At 39.2% G+C, this 25041-nt stretch overlaps 1 protein-coding gene across 2 annotated transcripts in view; it reads right to left on the bottom strand.

Moving 5' to 3' along the window:
* The window catches only part of LOC126175442 (serine/threonine-protein phosphatase 2A 56 kDa regulatory subunit epsilon isoform), a 279631-nt gene that overhangs the window by 102607 nt on the left and 151983 nt on the right, over nt 1-25041 (bottom strand). For both annotated transcript variants that reach the window (XM_049922253.1, XM_049922247.1), the window contains exons 3-4: nt 11271-11372; nt 10899-10991 (exon numbers count right to left, since the gene is read on the bottom strand). In XM_049922253.1, coding sequence (XP_049778210.1) covers nt 10899-10991; nt 11271-11372 — 195 coding nt within the window. The remainder of the gene's footprint in view (nt 1-10898; nt 10992-11270; nt 11373-25041) is intronic.

Raw genomic sequence — 25041 nt, 5'->3', positions numbered from 1 at the left:
CTAACGGCAGAAGATAAATACGCCACGATAAGACCACGAGGCATATTGCTGACACTCGCCTACTTCGTTAGAGTGACAAGTCAAATAATCTGATGGTGTGTGTACCGAAGGTCTTACAGTACGCACACCACACGTGGTAAGGTATGCCCAATACAGATCGAAGTGAAGTGATGAAAATACAATATTTTGTAATGTGAATAAAGTGTGCTTCCCATTGAATTTGATGAAGAAACTATGTAAATGTAGAAAGATAGCTTTTACACTTTGTACATTGTGTGAGAACAATTTGTGTTTCAAGTATGTGTTTGATGATTTATACCCCCCTATAAATAAAAAATAAGATGATGATAACAATAATTCATCACCTGGCAAATAAAAATAAATTTTGTGACTGTTAATATGAATACTAGTAACTCTTTCATTTTTTAAGTCACTTGATCGGTATTTTTAAATGATTAAATATTACGATATATAAATAAAAAGAATTAAAACCATATGGAAAAAGATTCCAAATGAAAAAAAGAAGGCAAGAAGACATAATGAGATCAAATAGAAAATTTAAAAATTTACATGTCAAGGAATAACTTGGAGGGGGGGAGAGGGGGGGGGAGATGGTTTAAACAAACATGACAGAATTCGAACCAGCCACATTTTGTTTACCAGTCTTTTACACTATGTATTATGCTACAACAGCAGTCGAGAAAATGAGGAGTTAGTTTAATATACTAGCGAGAGACTAACTTGCTTTTAGGCTTTTGCTGGTAAATGAGGGACCACCAGGGTGAATGACTTCTGAGTCTGAATCTGGGTTCTTAAATGTACTGTCATATTGGTGATTGCAAAAAGTCGACTGCACCCCTGGGACATCATCTTGTTACTAATGACTGCTCTGAGCCATAGCCACTGAAATGGATTAAAACAGGGCAGCAAGAGAAACACTCAAGTAAAATTGAGGTCTTGAAGTTGAACAATTAGGTCCTAGTTCAACAATTTCCAAAAAATAGAAGGCACTTTTTCCTCTTCGGAACTAACAATAGTAGAAAAGTGTTGCATGGCAACAGACTTGATACAGAAGATAGGACAGGAAGAAACATGCACAGGGAAAAATTCAGAAAAGGGAATTTGAATAAACCCAATAATTACAGAAAGAGAGAAAAACTTAATATGCCAACAAAAGCCAAAAATTAAGAGAACTATGTATTCCTGTTTATTGTCAACTTTAGTGCACAGTCATAATTACCCATGCCAAATTATTTTTTTTTTCAAAAGAACAGTAAATGATGACACTTAGTTCTTTTCCTTCTTTGGAAAATTATTTATTTGGTGTAATGAGTTGCAGCTCATTTTTGGTTGCAGCTCCCATAAAAATGTGGACAAATGCAGAGTAATGTTCATAAAAAAATTAAACCTATAGTATCCTTATCCAAGTTCCTTGATGAGGTTAATTTGCCCGATACTTCCAACTCACACTACTCTGTGTAAGTATGTACACATAGAGCTATTGACAATTATACAAGGTGATCAGCAACAGTCTGCAAAGTTTGTAAGTGTGCTGCAGGGTAGGTTGTGCTGAGAAATAATACTAAATACGTTGCACTGTTTCAGAGATAATTAGCATTGGAGTTAGCCAATCAGGCCGTAGAACATGCAAATTCAAGTGGCCTGCCAGACGGTATCGCCTAACATGTTCTCCATTTGGATTCCTAAAACTGAATAAGAGAGTGATACAAGAATTGGACATGGGATGCTAGTAAGGGTCAAACCGAACCAAATACTGAGCAGTCTCTTGCACTGTTGTTCACACTATAGAATCATGGACATAAACTGCATCTGGTGGGCTGCTTGAATTTGCTCACGCAACAGTCTCATTGTGCTAACCTCAATGCTAATCAACTCGGAAACAGCGCAATGTATCAAACTTTTCTCTGAACAATTATTTCTCATGATAAGCTACCCTGCAACACCCTCACAAATTTTTTCGGACTGTTTCTGACCACCCTGTAAGTTAAATGAACACACAAAATCATCAACATTAAATCCTTCAATATCAACCTAGGATTGCGTAAATACTGAGTTTTTCTTCTAACTTCCCATTTCAGCTTATTTACTCACTGTTATCGTTCTGATCTTTTCCTTGGTCTTGCAGGGTCTCTCTTACCCTTTGGTTTGTAATTTGTTACAGACATAGGACATAGCCACATACCAAATGGTAATGCTATTTCAGTAAATGTGATAGAATGACTTGAAACCTTTGAGGTAAACTGGAAGGAGTCTTTCCAGCAATGGATGTTACATTTAATAACCTGTATTTTGCTATTCAGCATGTGCAGAACTAAGGTTTCCCAATTGCAATGACCTTTTTTCACCAACATATGGAAACATAATTAGCTTGACTGTGCACTAAGAAGTTATGTTCTCCACATGTGCATATATGGCTGTTCTAGCAATTCATATTATCCCCAGAGTCCTATGTTTTGTCATTCCCAAATTGTTTTCTGTGGCAAGAAGAAAACTTCGTGTAGTTTAATTCTGGGATACTTGCTTTTCCTCACTTGAATCTAACTACATGCACTGTAACCTTTAACAAAGAGTGTGTGTGTGGGGAACACCGTGGATAAAAGGTTACAATCATAAAGTCACAGTAGTTATTTTACTTGATAATATTAATTACAGTTGTAGAGCCCTTTCCTAACAACTCTTATTATATCCTCCACATGAGCAGCACGCATTTCTTGCAACATTACACAAAGTGGTCAACTTATTGGTAATACCGACTCCACCTTTTGTGTCATCATAAAACTGTTGTAATGGATGACCTCTGTTTACTCCATCTATTGAATTAATCTCATGCCAGCTTCACGCCAAGATCGTAGACTTCCTTTTTTATGAATATATGAAACCTGAGTATGGCTTTGTCTGAAGTGAACTGTGGACATTCCTTTCTTTACTGGTGGAGAAATCTCATGCTTGTTTCTCTTTACTGTCCCAAGAAAAGAACGAGTTTTTCTTCCTAACTATTCCAGCAAGCCAATATTTGTAAACTAATTCTCTGCCTTTTCATTTCGACAAATTAGAAAGTCTGCTACTTAGTTTAACACTTCTGGTTCCAACCAAATGTGTATTTCTAAATTGCACAGGTATGATACCTTGGAATCCACAGGTACACTTATCTTCATGCCCTGTTTGGTTTGCTGGATACACACTGAGAACAGCTGAATGTTACATAGAATCGTTCCAATTTCTCGTCTATTGTATTACTTCTTCCAGAGTATACGACTTTTTGAAAGTTGTGTATAAACATAGAAAACTTTTCCCAAATCTCTGGTATCTTGTTTAATCACCATCTTTCATCTCGAATCGCATACCTGCCCAACCTAACGCACCACATGATGAATCTGAAATATGTGTGTGCATTAGAAGGCAAAATTTTTCAATATCATCCCCATCATTTACCCACAGATCCTCGAAGGTTTATCTGTTTGTTTTAATATTAGCTAAAAATAAGAGACTGATGAAGGCTAAGTGAAACAACATATCTTGGTTCTACTTGTGTCTCACACTGAAATCAAGATTTGACACTTTAATTACATCAGTTTGTATACAGAACTAATAATAAATAAAATGTCAAACTTATGAGCCAAGTCCAGAATTTTGAAAGTATTTTCACTGCACCCTGAAATTTAATCGCTGTGTAGGTAGAACTTCATCCCATTTTGCTCACTTTTTCTTCCAAAGATAGTCATTTTCCACAAGTACACATTTTTCATTTTATATATATATATATATATATATATATATAATATAATGTCTGCTTGTGTCTTGTATGTATGGATGGATATGTGTGTGTGTGCGAGTGTATACCTGTCCTTTTTTCCCCCTAGGGTAAGTCTTTCCGCTCCCGGGATTGGAATGACTCCTTACCCTCTCCCTTAAAACCCATATCCTTTTGTCTTTCCTTCTCCTTCCCTCTTTCCTGACGAGGCAACCGTTGGTTGCGAAAGCTAGAGTTTTGTGTGTATGTTTGTGTTTATTTGTGTGTCTATCGACCTGCCAGCGCTTTTGTTGGGTAAGTCTCATCATCTTTCTTTTTAAATATATTATATATATATATATATATACACTTAAAAACAAAGATGATGTGACTTACCAAATGAAAGTGCTGGCAGGTCGACAGACACACAAATGAACACAAACATACACACAAAATTCAAGCTTTCGCAACAAACTGTTGCCTCATCAGGAAAGAGGGAAGGAGAGGGAAAGACGAAAGGATGTGGGTTTTAAGGGAGAGGGTAAGGAGTCATTCCAGTCCCGGGAGCGGAAAGACTTACCTTATGGGGAAAAAAGGACGGGTATACGCTCGCACACACACACATATCCATCCACACATATACAGACACAAGCAGACATATTTAAAGACAAAGAGTTTGGGCAGAGATGTCAGTCGAGGCAGAAGTGCAGAGGCAAAGACGTTGTTGAATGACAGGTGAGGTATGAGTGGCGGCAACTTGAAATTAGCGGAGATTGAGGCCTGGTGGATAACGGGAAGAGAGGATATATTGAAGAGCAAGTTCCCATCTCCGGAGTTCGGATAGGTTGGTGTTAGTAGGAAGTATCCAGATAACCCGGACAGTGTAACACTGCGCCAAGATGTGCTGGTCGTGCACCAAGGCATGTTTAGCCACAGGGTGATCCTCATTACCAACAAACACTGTCTGCCTGTGTCCATTCATGCGAATGGACAGTTTGTTGCTGGTCATTCCCACATAGAATGCATCACAGTGTAGGCAGGTCAGTTGGTAGATCACGTGGGTGCTTTCACACGTGGCTCTGCCTTTGATTGTGTACACCTTCCGGGTTACAGGACTGGAGTAGGTGGTGGTGGGAGGGTGCATGGGACAGGTTTTACACCGGGGGCGGTTACAAGGGTAGGAGCCAGAGGGTAGGGAAGGTGGTTTGGGGATTTCATTGGGATGTACTAAGAGGTTACGAAGGTTAGGTGGACGGCGGAAAGACACTCTTGGTGGAGTGGGGAGGATTTCATGAAGGATGGATCTCATGACTTCCTCAAATCCTGCCCTGAAATGAGATCCATCCTTCATGAAATCCTCCCCACTCCACCAAGAGTGTCTTTCCGCCGTCCACCTAACCTTCGTAACCTCTTAGTACATCCCTATGAAATCCCCAAACCACCTTCCCTACCCTCTGGCTCCTACCCTTGTAACCGCCCCCGGTGTAAAACCTGTCCCATGCACCCTCCCACCACCACCTACTCCAGTCCTGTAACCCGGAAGGTGTACACAATCAAAGGCAGAGCCACGTGTGAAAGCACCCACGTGATCTACCAACTGACCTGCCTACACTGTGATGCATTCTATGTGGGAATGACCAGCAACAAACTGTCCATTCGCATGAATGGACACAGGCAGACAGTGTTTGTTGGTAATGAGGATCACCCTGTGGCTAAACATGCCTTGGTGCACGACCAGCACATCTTGGCGCAGTGTTACACTGTCCGGGTTATCTGGATACTTCCTACTAACACCAACCTATCCGAACTCCGGAGATGGGAACTTGCTCTTCAATATATCCTCTCTTCCCGTTATCCACCAGGCCTCAATCTCCGCTAATTTCAAGTTGCCGCCACTCATACCTCACCTGTCATTCAACAACGTCTTTGCCTCTGCACTTCTGCCTCGACTGACATCTCTGCCCAAACTCTTTGTCTTTAAATATGTCTGCTTGTGTCTGTATATGTGTGGATGGATATGTGTGTGTGTGCGAGCGTATACCCGTCCTTTTTTCCCCATAAGGTAAGTCTTTCCGCTCCCGGGACTGGAATGACTCCTTACCCTCTCCCTTAAAACCCACATCCTTTCGTCTTTCCCTCTCCTTCCCTCTTTCCTGATGAGGCAACAGTTTGTTGCGAAAGCTTGAATTTTGTGTGTATGTTTGTGTTCATTTGTGTGTCTGTCGACCTGCCAGCACTTTCATTTGGTAAGTCACATCATCTTTGTTTTTAAGTATATTTTTCCTTCATGGAATGTTTCCTTCTATTATAACTATATATATATATATATATATATTTATTTATTTCCAACTCTTTTGGATACTGCTGAAGATTATGCCTTCCAGGATCAACTATATAAACAACTAAAATAATAAAATTCTTATAAATTACATAAAAGAAAAAGGTGGGGGTGGCAGGAATGGTATCACACGCTATCTACGCATTTCCTGCTTTGTATTGTCAACTGCAACTACGAGCGATTAAATGACAAAAAATTGCATTATAAAGTGGCTTTGTATTACTTATGAATTTAGGTTAATAACCAAATAACTGTAACGATAAAATGAAAGGGGAGCAGGGAGTGTTTCAAGTTTAGCAATCACCACCTACCTACACTACACCTATACTCTGAACAACTGACATGCACAGCAGGTAGTACATCCCACCGCTTAATCTAATCTTATCATCACAATCCCTTTCGGGGTGATATGTAGGGAGTTGTCGTATATTTCTAGTGTCATTAGTTAAAGCCATTTCTTGAAACTTTGTCAGTAGATTTCCTCAGGATAGTTTCTATCCATCTTCAAGAATCTGTTAGTTAAGTTCAACATGCCAGCAATACTCTCCTGTGGGTCAAACAAGCCTGTGACCATTTGTGTTGCCCTTCTCCGTATCTGTATATCTCAACAACAAGGCAGTCATTCAGATACTAAAACACACAGCAATGGAAATGGAAAGTTCCTGAGCTATAAGGCGTTCAATTGCTGTTGACTATTGAAAAATAACTGACAGACAATTATCAACTTACAGGAAAAGTGTCGGAATAGATTTCTCATCCCTTCCCTAAGAATAAAACAAATGTAGTCTTCTGTACAGACAGTCACATCTGACTTGAAATATGGCACGATGGAGGAGTAGCACATAAAAATTACTCAAAAGTCATGTATAAGTAACATAAAATGTTGTGTCTGTTTGAAATTTTAAATAGGTCTTGTTGATGTCTGCTTTAGAGAACACTGTAATGTTGGCAGTGATAAAAAGACTTTGTTCCTTGTTTTTTTAAAAAATTGTCATACGGTAGCAAACAAAAACAGCAATTTGACAACTGTCATTGTCTTCCCACAAGAGGCCATTTGGAAACATCTGTAGAGCTTGAAATAAATGAATAAATAATGGTTAAAGAAAAACGCAACTGTTAAATGAACAAAGTGACTTCTGTAACAAAGCCTTTACCAAGTACTTTCTAATCTCTTATGCTGTCTATTGTTTCTACTTCTTGCCCTATTACTTGTGGGATTCTTTTTCTGCCTCCTCGAACCTGTCTTGCAGTTACTCTGTTCAACAGTTCTTTAATACGATTATTTCATGTAAACTTCCAGCTGTTGGTGACCAGTTTCATAGTTGTGGGCAACCTCTGCAGGTAGGCTTCATTTAACCAACTTGAGTATCTCTAGCATATTTATAGCAGTAGTAACACTATTTTTTACCAGTTTTCACTTCAAGAAAGGTATATCTCAAAAATTTTATTGAGATTTATTTTAATCTTCTTTTTAAAATAATTGCAACTTTACTGTATTAAGCAGTTAACTGTAGCCTAAATTCCAACAACTGAAGTAAAGATATATTTGCATTGGAGTGCCTCTCCTGGCCTGTTCAGCTACATTCTGACATGTTATGGAGTAATACATTGATGTGCATGTAGTTGTGTATAGAAGCTAGTTCAACCTTGTAATTTAGTTCCCTAGTATTTTCTAGCATACCATTTTTCCTTTATTTTTGAACAACACATCTGATGATGACTTGCTTAACCACCTGAACTGATAATGATATCTGCGAGACCTGAGGCTGAAATGTATTTAAAAAATCTTTTATCTTTGCAACTTTTAAAACTTATTGTGCATTAAACACAAATTTGTTGCATTGTTTGAAGTTCATAAATTTAATTTAGATAGGACCCATGTATGAATTATTTACATTATAGTTTTATTATTACATACCAGTAGTTCCCAACTTTTTTCGACATTACCTAGTACCATCCCCTTCCCCCCTAAACCACCCCTCCCCCACATTATCAACTCATCAACTAATTAAACTGTGGAATGAAAGACACTTCTTGGAACATTTTCATTTTTAAAGTGATTTAAGATGAATGATGTGTGTGTGTGTGTGTGTGTGTGTGTGTGTGTGTGTGTGTGTGTTAGAATGAATGACAAAGGAATTTGTGGTGCTTCACAAGTGCTACCCACAACTCCTCGGATAAGAATGCTAAGTATCCACAGTGAATGTAGACACTAGTTACAAAAACTTCTCCCCTGCATTACTCCTTTCCAATGCAGCACTTGCTTGACCTGCACACTGCAACCCCATTTAAAACCAATGAAGTTAAAATGTATGGTCTAGTGTACTATACTTATTGTTCATAAATAACTTACTGCTGCCCTCCTTACGTCTGAATTGACAGTCCAGAAAATGCTTCATTAATTGCTTCAAAAATGACACTAACAGTATTGATAACAACAAAAACAACAATAATAATAATACTGTGTACAGCACAACAGCAGCCCCTATGCAGTTACAGCTGTGTTGTGCTGTCAATTAATTCATTTATCTTTTTCTTACTAAACTGTGATAATAGGAATGATCTTTTGAATATAATTTAAGTTTCATGACAAACTTTTACTCTTCAGAAAATTTCATTTTACTCCTTTGTGTGTGTGTGTGTGTGTGTGTGTGTGTGTGTGTGTGTGAGAGAGAGAGAGAGAGAGAGAGAGAGAGAGAGAGAATCTCGTTAACAAAACCAGGATGGTAACAAAAAAAACTGCAATCCTACCTGCAGGTTTCCTGAAATGTAATGTAAAGGAAGAACAGTATTTTTGTTCGGGTTGACACCTATATGAGAAGAAAAAAATTTCAAGATACCCAAACACAGAATATCTATTTTATGTATGAAATATACCACCTACACCCAGGGTGGCCAAAATTTTGGTTCACAGACCATGCTTGGACCCAAGTCCCATAGCACTCAGCTTCGCTTCAAATCCCCCCCCCCCCCCCCCCCAACCATGCCGCACTGCGTGCGAGGAGGGGGAAGAGGGTACGAAAGTGAATGCACCATATTTAAATGGTAGTACAGTCGTATTGCATATGACATTGTTTTATATTTCACATTTCTCGATGACATATCACAAACAAAACAAGTTTTCAGTATTTATACTTTTTGGCAGGCTGAAAACATAATTTAATTTTTATCTGGTACAAACTGTTGGTATACAGACAGACAATTTCTTTGAACTCAATTTGCTATGTAATAGTGACTTATTTAGTTTCATAATTGAAAAAGGTCTTTCACACAAATATGTCACTAGGAATATTGTAGCACTTTTGCAACCTCATTATGGACGTATCTTGCAGGTCCACCAATTACATCTGAAAAACACACACACACACACACACACACACACACACACACGGGGGCGCTTTCAACTGAAAAGGCAAATGGGCTCAAAAACAGATGTAAGACTGACAATGACCTCAAAAACTCTATAAACCTATCATTGTAATTCTTGCAGAGCCACAAGCTTACCTTCAGACCCCGCCCTTTCTTTAACGTCAATCAGCTTATGGAACTGGACTGTCTTTGTCAGAATGTATCCCCTCTACAATGTGATTTTCTTTTTAAATGCACTCTTATCAAATCAGAAAGAAGTTACCTTGGAATATCTTACTGTGGGCAGTGTGCAATCAAGTCCATTTAAAATGCCAAGTCTGCAGTCCATTCAGACGTTCTAATTTTCATTCATGCACCGCTTTTTTCTTCATGCATTCAACAACAGCAAGATTTAATCAGAAAATCATTCCAGGCATGTCCCTCGACTTAACCAAAGCACTTTGCTATGAAGTCTCCATACTCTTCATTCATTTCCACAGAAAACTGTTGCAACTGAAAATGGAGTAATGAGAACAACCTCAGAAAGTTTACTCTTCGTACTACCAATTTCTTCAAGTGCTCCCTGCCTGTAAACTTAGCAAAGTGCTTCTCGATGTACAGAAAAATGAATCCCACCTGTTCATCACTGTAATTTTTTGCTCTTTCACTGTCATCCAAAAGTTTACATTCTTTCTGTATGGTGCTATAATGTTGTTTTGTAGCAAATAACCAGTACCTGTCGCAAATTGTGAATTCTCATCCCTCTCTTCTGTTATTCCCACACATTTTTTAGGAGTGCGATGATAGACTACTAGACTGCCTCTTTTTGAGCAAACAGCCACTGGATCTGTGAATGTCCTTCATACCGAGAACAAATACGAAAGGGTAAACGGCGCTGACATCACGGTTCTGCTGAACTCAAGAGTTGTGCCGATCGCAAACTGCTGCACTATAATGCTAAATGAAATGTCACACAGTACCAAGTACTTCTCAGGAATGAGCAAAGCCAAGTGACAGGCGGGGGCTTTGGCCTGCCTGCAGACCACACATACTGCACACGTGAAGTTTGCCCTGTCCTGACCTACACAGTTTTATAACCTACTTAACCTTCAATAATCCTCTAATCCTGTATAAATTGGAACAAAGGGATATTCTCATAATCAACTTATTTAAATACTGTCATATTTCACCAATCCAGTACTCAATAGATTATATTTCATGCATACCCTACTCATGTAAATGCCAAATTATTATCTCTGTTGAAAAGTTTTCTGTCTGTTTGTTCCAATAGAAACTACCAACACACAAAAATGCAGGGATGGAAATGTAGCTTGCAGCATCTATAATATTTCTTTACAATTCAAAAGGTTCAAGAATGAACAGTGAATTTAACTGAAATATATATGTGTGTGTATCTGAATTTTCTAATGATTAACTTAAAAGTATATGTCCACTGCATACCTGAAGTACAAATTTTTGGTCTATGACCTTTTTTCCAATAGTTGGCTGAAAATCGGACGACTCCAAAAACCTCAGGAAAAACTCGTATACCAGCTGAAAGAACAATCATATGTTAACGTTTCAATACAAGGAAAAATGTGAAATAATAAAACATGCATTACTTGGATTTGTGAAAAATCACTGTGATGCTTTAACAATGCGGGCTAGTGAGAAAAGTAAGGAACTCATGAAGAGTGACGAACATGAGAGACAGTGGGACGTGAGGAGAAAGTTACCGTTATAGACTGAAAGGTGGAAGACAGGTATGACAGAGAGAGGTGGGTGGACAGCCAGGTGGAAGGGTGACTGTAACATTTAAGATGCTGACCCTACCTGTAAATGTGGCCACGATGCTTCCAGCGTGGGATCATCTTCTTCTGGATCAAAATCAGGGTTTTCACTTGGCGGAAGTGTCCTGAAGAGATTGGCAGAGATCTAAAAGAAAGTAAGAGAAGTTATTACTTGGAATGTGACAGAATTCCCCCACCCCCCATCCCCAAAGGAGGATTTGTGATATGAGAAATATAAACTTGATATGGTAATTTTAATTTGAGCAACAGAAACAACTTTTAGATCTAAAAAGTTCTGCATAATTTTTTGCATTATTTTATCACAATAGTTTTATACACTGAAGTGCCAAAGAAACTGCTACACCTGCCTAAAATCATGTACGACCCCCACGATCATGCAGAAATGCCACAACATGATGTAGCATGGACTCGACTAATGTCTGAAGTAGGGGTGGAGGGAATCGACACCATGAATCCTGCAGGGCTGTCCATAAATCCGTAAGAGTACAAGGGGTGGAGATCTCTTCTGAATAGCACATTGCAAGGCATCTTAGATATGCTAAATAATGTTCATACCTGAGGAGTTTGGTGGCCAGCTGAAGTGTTTAAATTCAGAAGAGTTTCTCTAGAGCCACTCTCTCCAGCAATTCTAGATGTGTGGTGTGTCGCATTGTCATGCTGGAATTACTCAAGTCCGTCGGAATGCACAATGGACATGAATGGAAGCAGGTGATCAGACAGGATGCTTATGTAAGTGTCCTCTGTCAGATTCGTACCTAGACGTAGCAGGGGCCCATATCACTCGAGCTGTACACACCCCACACCATTACAGAGCCTCCACCAGCTTGAGCAGTCCACTGCTGACATTGACATGCAAGGCCCATGGATTCATGAGGTTGCCTCTAGACCTGTACACGTCCATTTGCCTGATACAACGTGAAGCAAGACTCTTCCAACCAGACAACATGTTTCCAATCATCATCAGTCCAATGTCATATCAAGGAGGTTTCGTTGAGTGGTTCATACGCTGACACTTGCTGATGGCCCAGTGTTGAAATCTGCCGCACTTTGCGGAAGGGTTAGACTCCTGTCACTTTGAACGATTCTCTTCAGTCGTTGTCGGTCCCATTCTTGCAGGATCTTTTTTTGGCAACAGCGATGTCAAGAGATTTGATGTTTTATCGGATTCCTGATATTTACGGTACACTAGTGAAACGGTCATATTGGTAAATCCCCATTTCATCGCTATCTTGGAGATGCTGCATCCCATCGCTTGTGCGCCAACTATAACACCATGTTCAAACTTAAATCTTGATAACCTGCCAATGTAACAGCAGTAACCTATCTATCAACTGCGCCAGACACTTGTCTTACACAGGCATTGCCAACCGTAGTGCCATATTCTGGGTGTTTACATATCTCTGTATTTGAATACAAGTGCCTATTCCAGTTTCTCTGGTGCTTTGGCGTACAAACATAGCAAAACTGGTGGATTGATTTTTCATCCACTTGATGTGACTTTCAAGTCTAGAAAAAACCTGGAATGGAGTACACAATGTTGCATCTTGGTTCACATTCAGTGTTCCTTGTTCCTTCTTATCTGGATTAGTTGATTCAGAGATCACAGGAAAGCACTAGCATACATCCCACGGGACTGTCTGGTCAGACAACACTACTGTGTTCAACCCATCATTGGCTCAATGACTACTATACTTCACTAAAATGGTAAAGTTCTGATACATCACTCCATACCGGCCATGCAGCAGCCACTGCCCAGAGAGGTAACACTGCATCAACATAGCTTGTGTTTTTCTCAAACACAGTGGGTGTACAAAAACGTGATACACCAAAAACAAAACACATTACCATGCCTAATAAAGTGAAGTAAAACTGTTGGCATTCAAAATATCATCCAGTCATCTCAGAATGGATAAATACGGGTCTTGTGTAGTTTTCAAGAGAATCTTATACCATTTCTAATGCAAAATATTGGCAAGTTCAGCTATCGCCGATGGAGGTGGATAGCGATCATTCGCCCTTCTCTCCAAAAATAGATCTCAGAGGCTCAATAATATTGAGACGTGGTGACTGATGGTCATGGGAGATGTGATAATTCATCAGTGATAGTTCACCAGTGTTGGATCATGCAACCTGTCTTAACAGGGGCCCTGATGTCTTGGGACAAAGCAACACCATTGGGGAACAAATACTGTACCATGGGATGAGCCTGATCAGCCAAGACGGCCATATAATACTTAACAATAATGAGGCCTTGCAGAGTAACCATGGGGTCCATGGAATATGAGGATCTTACTGCCCAAATCCTACTGAACATCCACTACATTTCACACTCGGCAGCAGGCAGACTGCATTGTAGGCTTGGGACAGCGTATGCCATACGTAAACTCTGACAGAACTTGGAAACAGTTTAAAACAATACTTTCAATATATGTGGTGCCTGCCTTTCTGACATGTCAATGGTCATCTTCACCTTAATGTCTGTTCTTTAACTTGTCCACAGGCGTGTGGTAGAACACACACAACAAATATGTATAATTAAGGCAACGAAGGCCAACGATATCTTTAGTGCAGATGCACAACAGGCTAGAACTCTTACGGGAAATGGGAAAAATGCCACAAGTAATTAGGATTTAAGGGGACATGCTCTTGAAAATGACCAAAAATTTAAAAAAATTTTCTTGGTCTATACAAAAGAGCATTTCATGCCACTTTCAAAAATGTATAGTTTATGGGCATTATCATTTTCTGTTGGTTCTAAAATTGAGGTTGAACATAATGTTGCACAGGGGCCACGCCCATCTGTCAGTTTGAAGTGCATCAGAACACATGATGCATTATTTTGTTCTTCCGTTTTTTCCGCCATTAGTTACGGATTGTTAACACAAGTATATTCTAGAAGGCACTGACTCCTGGAACCAAAGTACAGGCATGTCTAGAAGGCTTTGGTTTGAATGTAAACAAAGATCTGTAAATATATGATTTCGGAATTTCATCTTTGATTGTTTTTGTAGTTATTGTGTGTAGTTTTGTGTGTGTGTTTGTGTGTGTGTGTGTGTGTGTGTGTGTTTTTCCTGTTCTAGAAATGCCAAGAGTACAGAAATTTAGCCCCAAATGAAAGTTTCGTGGTAACCAGTTCCAAACACAACTGAATAATACACATCATCAGTTGCTTCAAAAGTCGCCCACAGAAACTGTGTCTACAGGCAGTGCTTCTAGACGTAAACTTTCACTTTCTGAATGTAATAAGAACAAGCCTAGGAGTACTGTGAGAAGCAATAGCGACGAAAATGCTACTGAGAACCTAAATATGCTGTCAAGACTTTTGAAGAGTGCTGTGAAATGTAAGTGCTGCAGTTGTGAAGATAGTATTGATGTTTCTGAGGACATTTCACAAGGAAGAATCTTTGCCTGTAACTCGTGTAAGATTCACAGTGACACTATGACATCATCAGCCACTGACAGTTGACATTACAGTGTGAATATTCGGCTTGCTTATGCAATGTGATGTATTGGAAGGGGAAGGACAGCAGCCCAGACCTTTTGTGCAGTGATGGATTTGCCTTCCCCTCCACTGAGGTTTGACAGAGACAATAAATTAACACACAATGCTTTACGTGGTGTAAGTGAACATTCAATGAAAAGAGCAGCAGAAGAAGCAGTAGCCTTGTCTGAGAATACAAACATTGTAGCAGCATTTGATGGGTCTTGGCAGAAGAGAGGTCATACTTCTCTGAATGTGGTTGTAACTGCCACATTTATTGAAATTGGTACGATACTGTATTATGAATGTCTAACAAAATATTGCCAGGGTTGTTCAAGTAAATTTATTGGTACCCATTTTTTGTGTAAAGAACTTTAATGGCCAAAGTGGAAACATGAAAACAATAGGAATTCTAAACATTTTTAGAAGATCAGAGGTCAGTCATGGTGTGAGGTATATAGGCTACCTTGGGGCTGGAGACTGTAAAGGACACACTACTGTTGTTAATGATAGACCATATGGGGACACACTGATAGAAAATCTTGAATGTGTTTGGCATGTACAAAACGAATGCGAGCTCAGCTGAGAAAATTATGTAAAGACTTCAGAGGGAAAAAACCGTTAGGTGGAAAACACACAGGTGGTCCAGGTTGTCTTACAGAAAGTGAAATTGATTCTTTGACTCAATATTATGGACAGCAATAAAACATAACACAAGATGAGCTGTTTAGGCAACATGGTTTCATAGAGTGTCAACAGATGACACTCCACATCATGGTTTGTGTCCAAAAGGGGAAGATTCATGGTGCAAGTACTGGTTGAGCGATGCTACAGGCATACAATATACCCACAAGCATTCCTTACCACTTGCTGTATTGCAGGCAATTAGGCCTATATATAGGGACCTGGCAAATAAAAATCTACTTAGGAATGCAAATGAAAGCTTCAACAGCTGTACATGGGAAAGAATACCCTAAACTGAATTTGTTGGGCTGACAGTGCTGAAGACTGGTGTAACAGATGCAATAACAACATTCAATGAGGGGGAGATTTCAAGGATCAATGTTATGAAGAAATTGAACCTAAAGACTGGAAGGAATATGGCTTCAGCTCTAACTGCTATTGATAAGCAGTGGGTAACCGCAGCAGAGACAGCTACAATAGCTGCTACCATGAAGTCAAGGATAAATAAAAGAATGAAGAGAAAGAGTATGGAGTATAAGGAAACAGGACAACTGGAGTGTGCAGCTGGAATGTTTTAAACAAGCATAGTGGTAAGTTAACAAATCTGTAAATCATCTTTTGCGATTTACCAAAAAACTGAATTTTCATCACATCATTCCGGTACACTTTCCTCCTAAATGACTGAAGTTAAACTCTCAAAAATTGCTACACACATTTAGAATGACCTCCTCTACCTCCCGTGCCTACTATTTCCTGAAAAATTTATAACATGATGATGATGATGTCTGTGATATTAGGGCTACATTTTTAAATATTTTTGTTGTAGTAAAGTAAATTACTTGTCTTTTTCAAAGATCAGCATCAGGGAAGGAAATTGGAGGCATAAAAATCTTAACGTGAATGTTGTCTGTACTCTTGACACTTTTTCCAAGCTGTGCAGTCAGTGGTTCACAGAAAATGGTATTGCAGTGAAATAGTGTTCCACTTTTTGTACTATTATAAATATTGTTGTCAGTGCCAAAATATAATAAATATCACAATGAGATTTTGGGAAATGCTTTGACTAATGAGCCTAATTGTGTACAAGAATTTTGAGCTCTCTGTTATTTATAGATCAGTTACACTATGAGGGTGAAGATAATGCTAAAATTGCAGCCCATTCAGAGGCGTGTCCCCTTAATAGTGTGTGAATAAGTTGAGAATTATGGTCCAAGGGGAGGCATGCGAGGGTAGTAAGTGCAGTTGTGATGACCACTGTGTCCGGATGATGCAGTGGTCAGTGCATTTGCCTAGTAAGCAGGACGCCCAGGTCCAAATCCCGGTCCAGCAAAAATTTTCAACTTTCCCCAGTGATTTAAATCAATATCCACTCACAGGTAATGTTTGTAATTCCTTTATGTCTCAAATCACTGACTTTATTGCTCCACAGGCCAGGCTTTATGGCTTTGACACCATAACATTTCCTATTACAGCCATTTGAATTACTGGTACATGGTTTCGGAATTCCAGCTCACCCTGCAATTCCCAGCCTATGGAAATCCCTTCATGTTGTTTTGGTGCTGACATGGTTCAAAACTGGGACATTCAGTTCTGCACTGACTTTAGCAGCTGTCGTTTCTCGCTTATCATCACAATCATCTTCAAGGACCATCTGTCACCATCACTCAACACACACTTTCGTTCACATTGTCACTTATACTCTGTATGGTGAAAGAAGAGCTCTGACAGTTGTAGTGACTTTGGTGCATGTGCTTCACGCACTCCATCACAGCCAATCAGATCACGAGTTTTCGTTTACATTACCATGGCAACAGCCCAGTGTTGCCATAGTGCTAGGTGAGCCGTCCTTTTAGTTAGTGGTGCCAAATGCTTCATTCCCGTTTGTGTGTGTGCATGTGCATTCCAGAAATTGAGTGTTTCTTGCCATGTGTTTGCAAAATGGCTTCATATAGTGGAGAGAAGAGGACTTTAGGAAAAGGAGCTACACTGAATTCTCAAGCACATGAAATTACATACAGATTGCGTGTTTACTTTGAAAGGGAAAGGGATAATGCTGGGCCATTGATACCAGTGGTATAGTGACTGACACGGCAGCAGAAGCACTGAACATCTCTACAGTGACAATGAAGAGAGTCACAAATGATAAAGAGGCTATCAATTCAGCTGGGAGCCCTGTTATTGTGAGGCCTCTAAAGTCAAGGAAGAGATCGTGTCACTTGCTTGAAACAGTGTCACTTGCTTGAAACAAACAACTTCGACAAACGTGCTATCAGGCAACTTATATACACATACTATAGCAGGAAGGACTATCTGACACTTAAAAAATTGATGGCATCACTGTTTGATGATGGTTTGTTCACAGGCAAAGCAACACGGCTCTCCATTACTTTTAAAAAAGAAAATTATTTTGGCTTCCACTGGAAAAAGTTCTCTGGAAGAAATGTAGTAATGGAACGTAGAGTCACTGTCGCATGGATATGTCAATTCCTGCACGAGTTGCTAATGATGAATCTGGAGCATGTAATATGGCTTGATGAGACATCGTTCAACGTGCATCTTGCGCATTCCATTGTGTGGACAGATAACATGTGTCACTGAACTTTGAGTGTGCCAACTAGTAAGGGAGGGTAACTAATTATAGTTTATGCTGACTCTACAAGTGGTTTTGTGCCCAGTGCTACAATGATTTCTCAGTAAAAAAAAAACGTCAATTACCACAAGGAAATGAATGCAGATAAATTTAAAGACGGGTCTGTTACTAGTTTGCTACCAAATGCCAATTCTGGTAACGTTTCATGTAATGGACAACACACCATACCATTCTGTACAATTAAATGAGGCACCATTAGTCAACTTTTCAAGTCAATAAACTTTACCAACAGCCACAGACTTTATTAAGACATTTTATTTTATTTTATTTTGAAAGCAACCGTTTTCAGCAATTCATTTTGCCTCTTCAGACCCCATACACTTTTTTCGAATCAACAAACTTATCATATAGTGCCACAAAACTGGGTATCGTGAATCCCAAACATTGTGCAGCTGATTCATACTAAAACGTGACAGCAACTGCATCAACTGTACAACAAAATGGCTCAAATGGCTCTGAGCACTACGTGACTTAACTTCCGAGGTCATCAGTCGCCTACAACTTAGAACTAATTAAACCTAACTAACCTAAGGACATCACACACATCCATGCCCGAGACAGGATTCGAACCTGCAACCGTAGCGGTCGCTCGGTTCCAGACTGTAGCGCCTAGAACCGCACGGCCACTCCGGCCGGCAACTGTACAACAGCTGGGATTCACGATATCCAGTTTTATGGTGCTATGCAATAAGTTCGCTGATTCGAAAAAAGTGTATGGTGCCTAAAGATGGCAAAATGAATTGCCGAAACTAACTGCTTTTGAAATAAAATAAAATATCTTAAAGTTCACAACTGAAAGGTATGTACCAGCCCATGTCCCCTGGCCACATTGGACCAACAGAGATTGAATTAGTCAACAACTTGAAAGATAATAAAATAAGCTTTGAACAGAATATGCAAAAAATGACTTCTGGAATTAGTGAAAGCCTCAGAAAATGCTGTATGTAATTCATACGTAATCACAGAACCATGGCCAAAAAATTACACATTTCATTGTACCACTGCCATTACAATGCCATAGAACAGCAAAGATAGCAAAGCCTGTAGGGTTGTGATGAGAGATGATAATGAATTTGAGATTTCTGTTCTCCCGCATGAAAAATAAAGGTAACATCTTCAGTTGATATTTGACACTTAACATTTGTTCGTTTTGCTGTACCTTGTTAATGTCGAAATTCTGTCTATTTGTGTGTGTGTGTGTGTGTGTGTGTGTGTGTGAGTGTGTGTGTGTGTGTGTGTGTAAGGAGGCGAACACATGAGGAAAAATATTCGAAGAAGGAACACATCACTCAGTACAATGCTTCAATGAATCTTACAGCTTTCTTAGGCTCTGTAGCTCTGGCTGTCATGGGGCCGATGTGTGGGAGCAGAAGGTCTTCAGTTCATTACCAGCCCTGCCAGCTGCTGGCCCCCTGCACTTCCATGTTGAATACTGACAACTACGCTGCCAACTGTCAGAGCTCTTCTCTCACTGTACAGAATGTAGTGGATGATGATTTTCTGCTTTTGCTGTAAGCAGTACAAACCTTTGGCACAGTGCCCCTTGAAACACCACACACACTGTCTACCTCGGTTACGAAGCACCCACCATATGAGCACCAACCATGTGTCCACATTTGCATTCACTTTGTTCTGACATAATCCACTCACAACTACACAGAGCACTGTTCTCACCATGACTGACACTTGCAATGCATTGAGACTATTGCACAGGCGCTGTTTGTGATCAAACACAACATCGCCACCTGTGATATTTGGCTAGCTTCTGCACTTATGTTCAAGCATGCATTTCTCACAGTGTTTCCATATTTTTGTCCAACCCCTTTACAATGCTCCTGCGTTTCAACTCTGTGACATGTTTGGCCAATTTCTTCCAATCTTTATAGAACCAGAGAAAGTATCAAGTTTCCTCATTTTTAAAGGGGGTGTTATCTCTTCACTTATCTGTAATGAATTGATAAAAGAGCCACAGGAGAAGATGCAATATACTTTTCATCAAAGAGTTGCTATAAAACAAATTGCTGTGTCTAAAGTTTTTTTTATTTCATCTGACAGACTTTACAGTCCTGTATTTCAGAATGTATCGTTCACTCTGCAGCAAATTGCATGACATTTTGAAACTTCCAGGCAGATTAAAACTTTATGTTGGACCAGGACCCAAACCCCACCTTCTGTGGGAAATGCTCATACTGCCTGAGCTACCTAAGCACAACTCATGCCCTGTCAATTCAGCTTTACTTCCACCAGTACCTCTCTCTGACCTTCCAACTGGCCTCTCTGCTCAAACTGGTAACTGCACCAGATGGGGATACCAGGAAGAGGATTTAGAAATTCAACATTCAGTATGAATAGGAATGGCATATGTTAGTAGCCCAGATATTCCAGTTGCCCAGTTTTCCCCATGAGATTTGATGTCAGGGATGACCAGCTGAAAGCAGCAGCAGCAGCAGAAGAAGAAGATGAAGAAGAAGATGAAGAAGAAGAAGAAGAAGGAGGAGGAGGATGACAAGAAGATGTAAAGTAAAGCAGTGTCTACTGAGGATTTGATGAAATATATGAAATATGGTCAAAATCCGAGTCTCTGAAGGCTGTACTGCTACTGAATAGGAGGTAAATTATGGAAGAATTATAACAGAATAGGGACAGAGGAGCAGAGGGGGACTAATGTATGTTATCTTTTGTGGTATGTTTCAACTGCTTGTAGTGAGGTCCCAATAAAGTTATAGTAGAGGCATTTGGATATCAAATACTTGATTGCAGCTACAGTCAATAAATTACCACCAGCATGATAAATTTCAGGGAGGTAAGAAAAGTGAGTATTGGTCAAAGTGATATACTAAGAAATAATAACACATTAGATAACGAGGAAATCTTCTGAGGCAGTGACAATTGCCATAACATTAAAGATAGTTATGTTGAAAAGCAAAATATTTTGTTGACACGTAACAACAATCTTTAGGAAATAAAAAACAGAATAACACCCACTTATTTCCATAACAGAATTTGCATCACACTAATACAGGAAGCACAAGAGGTTGAATGTGAAAGTAATTTGACAATCAGCTTGACTGTGGACCTGAAAATACACGTAAAATATGACAAGAAATTTGACGTGTTCCAAATGTAACAAAGACAACAAAAGACAATTCTGACTTTTCAATTAATAATGGAAAAATGTGTTATATATATTTAAAAAAAAAATATCTTCTTGGGACTTGCAGGAAGTCACTGATAATGTAGGGTGAAATCATCCTTGTAGGCCTGTCTCATTTACAACAAAAACACAACTTCACTGATGGCGCTCTCAAAAATTACTTGATGGCTATATGAGGCCAAAACTCCGCTCTACACAGGTAGTAAACCACAGCACTGCTACAGTGCTCACAGTGTTCTCAATCTCAGTACTATCACACATGTCATATTCCTCTAACAGAATAACATGCTGAAGCAGAAATACTATTGCATAGTCTGTCTGTAAACTCAAGAGCGAGCAGTGCTTTTGGTGGGGGAAAGTGGCCTTCCCCGGAAGAATGCTGCCACCGGCCTACAGGCGCACCCAAAATCTGTTGCCCGTTACCTGTCTAGCGATGTAGATCGGCGTGCAGTGATATACACTGTTTCTATTCGTGGGATCCTAGTTGCCAGTGTCAGTGAGTTAACTTTGGATACTTACTGATGTACTTCGATGTTTGGAAGTGATGGATAATCGTATAGCATTGCAAGAAAATGTGCAGAATATGAAGAAGTAGAGATGTTTGCGGAGTAACGAGCGTTCGACCGTCTCTAATGTTATTACAGCGTGTATTAAAGAGGTGGCCCAAAAAGAACTGTCGACTAATATCATCAGTCCCAATTAGAGGGCTGCAATCTATGCAAACTTCAGCCTCACCCAATAGGACACACAAGTAAGGAACAGAAAAATAAGTCGCATGGTTTACTGGAATCGCCACGAAGGAAAACTAATAATTTTGGGAGGAAACCCATCGTTATAGACGGTTTCAAAATCACGTAAAACCTTTGACGCTTATGGAACACTAACTCTGTATCTCGGTCACTATTCACCTGATTCTAAGACATATTGCTTAAAACATGTGCGCAATAGCTATTCTAAACACTGCTGAAATTTCCTTTGAAACATGTACACCGATTCTGGGCTTCTAAGCAAAAAGCTCGACATTCGAGGTGCGTTTACATATTCGTTTTTATTTTTTTTGGTAAGAACTTCATTTGTTAATCTACAGCAGTGTTATCCTCTTCAAAATATTCCCAAATACATACTATACCAGTGCTTTTTCCAATTCCCTAAACACTTTAGGAACTGTTTCTTCGGGACAGTTTATAGGTCTCTTAACTGTGCATTTTTAATCTCATTCATGCTTGTAAAACCGCTGTCCTTTAAGGCCTGCTTTGAAATGTTTATACCACTTGTCTACCCTTGGTTTACTCATAACAGGCTCACCAAAAGCAATATTTACTATTTCTAAAAATTTCATATACTTTATTCCATTCTTATAACAAAATTTAATACAGATTCTCTAATTTATTTTTATACAAAGCAAATAACCATTGATGCTACCAAAACACATGTAACCTTCCTGACATCTGAGAAAAGAGTAAATACCCAATATGCATAACATTGTACACATACTTTTGAGGCATGTTTACAAAGACAGTGACAAAAAAGTGGTGCAAATTGGACTAATACAACACACAAAAATATAAATTTCTGCTTACTTTTTAAACACTTTTTGCGTTGCAAGAATTGTTAAGTTTCAATGCAGTGCTTCAAGGAAAACTTCTACCTTTTAGTAGAAACACAAAACAAGAACAAGCCTTAAATTCTACAGACTGATTGCACTATATGGGCTTCGTTTTACGAATAGCAATAGAGGAACATTCATTCACATGAACAGGCATTTGGTTCTATTTTTGTAGTAGAATCCTGACTTCCATTCTTATGTTAATAATATTTACTCTATAGTGTTGTGTTCCAGAAGAAGCTGTCGCTTTTTGTATTTCTTATGATCTTAATGCATTTGTCTAAAAATAAACGCAGCTGAGACGTATCTGTACACGGCGTCACCACAGTTTTAAAGCGCACGCCGCAGCAGGGCCGGTACTACGTTGTGAAACAGCCTGTAGAAGTGCCTTGTGACGTAGAGTGGGGACTCGCTCGCTCTTCAGTTTGCTGACAGACTATACTGTCACCTAATTGTGGTTTTCTGCATACGCAGATGCTTACATGAACAGCTGACCAGCTGTGCAGTTTCTGAGGTGCTTGTTACCAGATGCAAGTGCATAACAATCTGACCTCTGTCAACAACACTTATGTCATTGGATTCCCCATTTGTTGCAGATATCACTGCTAAAATGAGTCCCCATTCATCTCTGCTCCATTTGTATACTTTCCTAACCATGCCAAAATACCTGAAACACTACAAGATTAACCTCGTGGTGTGCATTGGTTGTAATGTTTTGGCTCATCAGTGTACACTGCAATATATTTTGGTGATTTCACGATGCCACTCCTTAAATACATTGAAGCTGTGTTGTACTGTTTTTTGAAGTAATATTGGTTCACTGGAAAATTTAAAGAAAGTAGTTATAAGAATGAAGACCGAAGAAAATGATTGTCCCACTCACTCACATCAAGCTAAGAAATATATTTTATAGCAATTTTGCAAGCTATTAAAAAATCAAGTCCATATCATACTTCACTTTTTTACTTGTATTTTTCTGCAATGCATAAGCACTTGTTTCTATCTTTTCCAGAATGGAATTCCTATTTTCTTTAATTGTTTTTCATCTCAGATATCACCATTGTGTTTTTAAGTGCAGAGTTGCAAACAAAACCACCAGAACCTGGAAGACTGTCAGGTACTCATAAGTACAAAAACTCAAATAGTAATGCCTGAAATCCATGGACGCAAAAGACAGCCAGTCAAGGTATACAAAGAAATTCCACTTTTGCACTGTTTGCACATGTACTAATCACAATGGGTATTGGACTGCCTAAAATGCTAGAGTTAAGGAGTGTACCTCACTAACACTACAGCACAACTTCTGTGTCTCAGGCATGAATGATATCAGCACTATGCAGAACATTGGTCCACATTCTCCACTAGAATATCTCTCCCACCCCTTCTCATTTTGTTAACAGAGGATCTGGCAATTTAACCACAAGAAGCAAGGGCAATGCATGTTTATTCCAGAGTCCTGCACACCTCAGCAAGTGTAATATTACAAAGGTGCTGAAGATGCTATAGAAACTTTCCAATAAACGTTGTTTTGCTCCGACACCCAGAGGCAGACTAGTTATCAGTTTGTACTACCCCATAACTCGAGTAATTATGCTACAATCCCTGGTAAATTTTAGTCACAGCATTCTATTATATCAACTATTATTGTTTGCTAAAATAAATATAGAACTTATGGTTACAAAGGACTGGTGCTATTAACCAGATCAGCAATCTTACATTTGCCATGCCTGTAACCAACTATTACTGGCTGACTGTCTTGAATGTTAGTAACCTTTTTCCTTTACTATTTTCACAATGTCATTCTTTTCACACAGACATTCAGATAATGAAAATCAGTGAAGGACTGTTGTTTGTTCACACGACAGCTATCATAGGAATAAATGACTGGGGAACAAGGATAGTCACACCTGCTCTGTTGTTGTTGTCATACTGCTCTGCACATGGCAATTTAGGAGCATTTTTCCAAAAGCCAACAAATGCTCAGTTTTTTGAAATTCAGATTTTTGTAGTTAAAAATCAAGTTTGTCATCATCCATGAGCTGTTGAAAAGGTTTGGTCAAAATCCGATATTTGATGCTGTTATAATGTGTTGACAATGGAGTAGGCAGAGTAGGCTGTTAAAACTATAGAATTGTGGTTAATACAAGTGACTTAGGAAAGGTTATACATGTAACCCAGTGCTTAGGCGGCAGGAAGTCCAGGACCAGAGGGAAAACAA

The sequence above is a fragment of the Schistocerca cancellata genome, chromosome 1 (assembly GCF_023864275.1).
Source record: "Schistocerca cancellata isolate TAMUIC-IGC-003103 chromosome 1, iqSchCanc2.1, whole genome shotgun sequence".
Taxonomy (NCBI): domain Eukaryota; kingdom Metazoa; phylum Arthropoda; class Insecta; order Orthoptera; family Acrididae; genus Schistocerca; species Schistocerca cancellata.
Note: the sequence above shows the minus strand (reverse complement) of the source record. Positions and strands in the feature narration are given on the sequence as shown.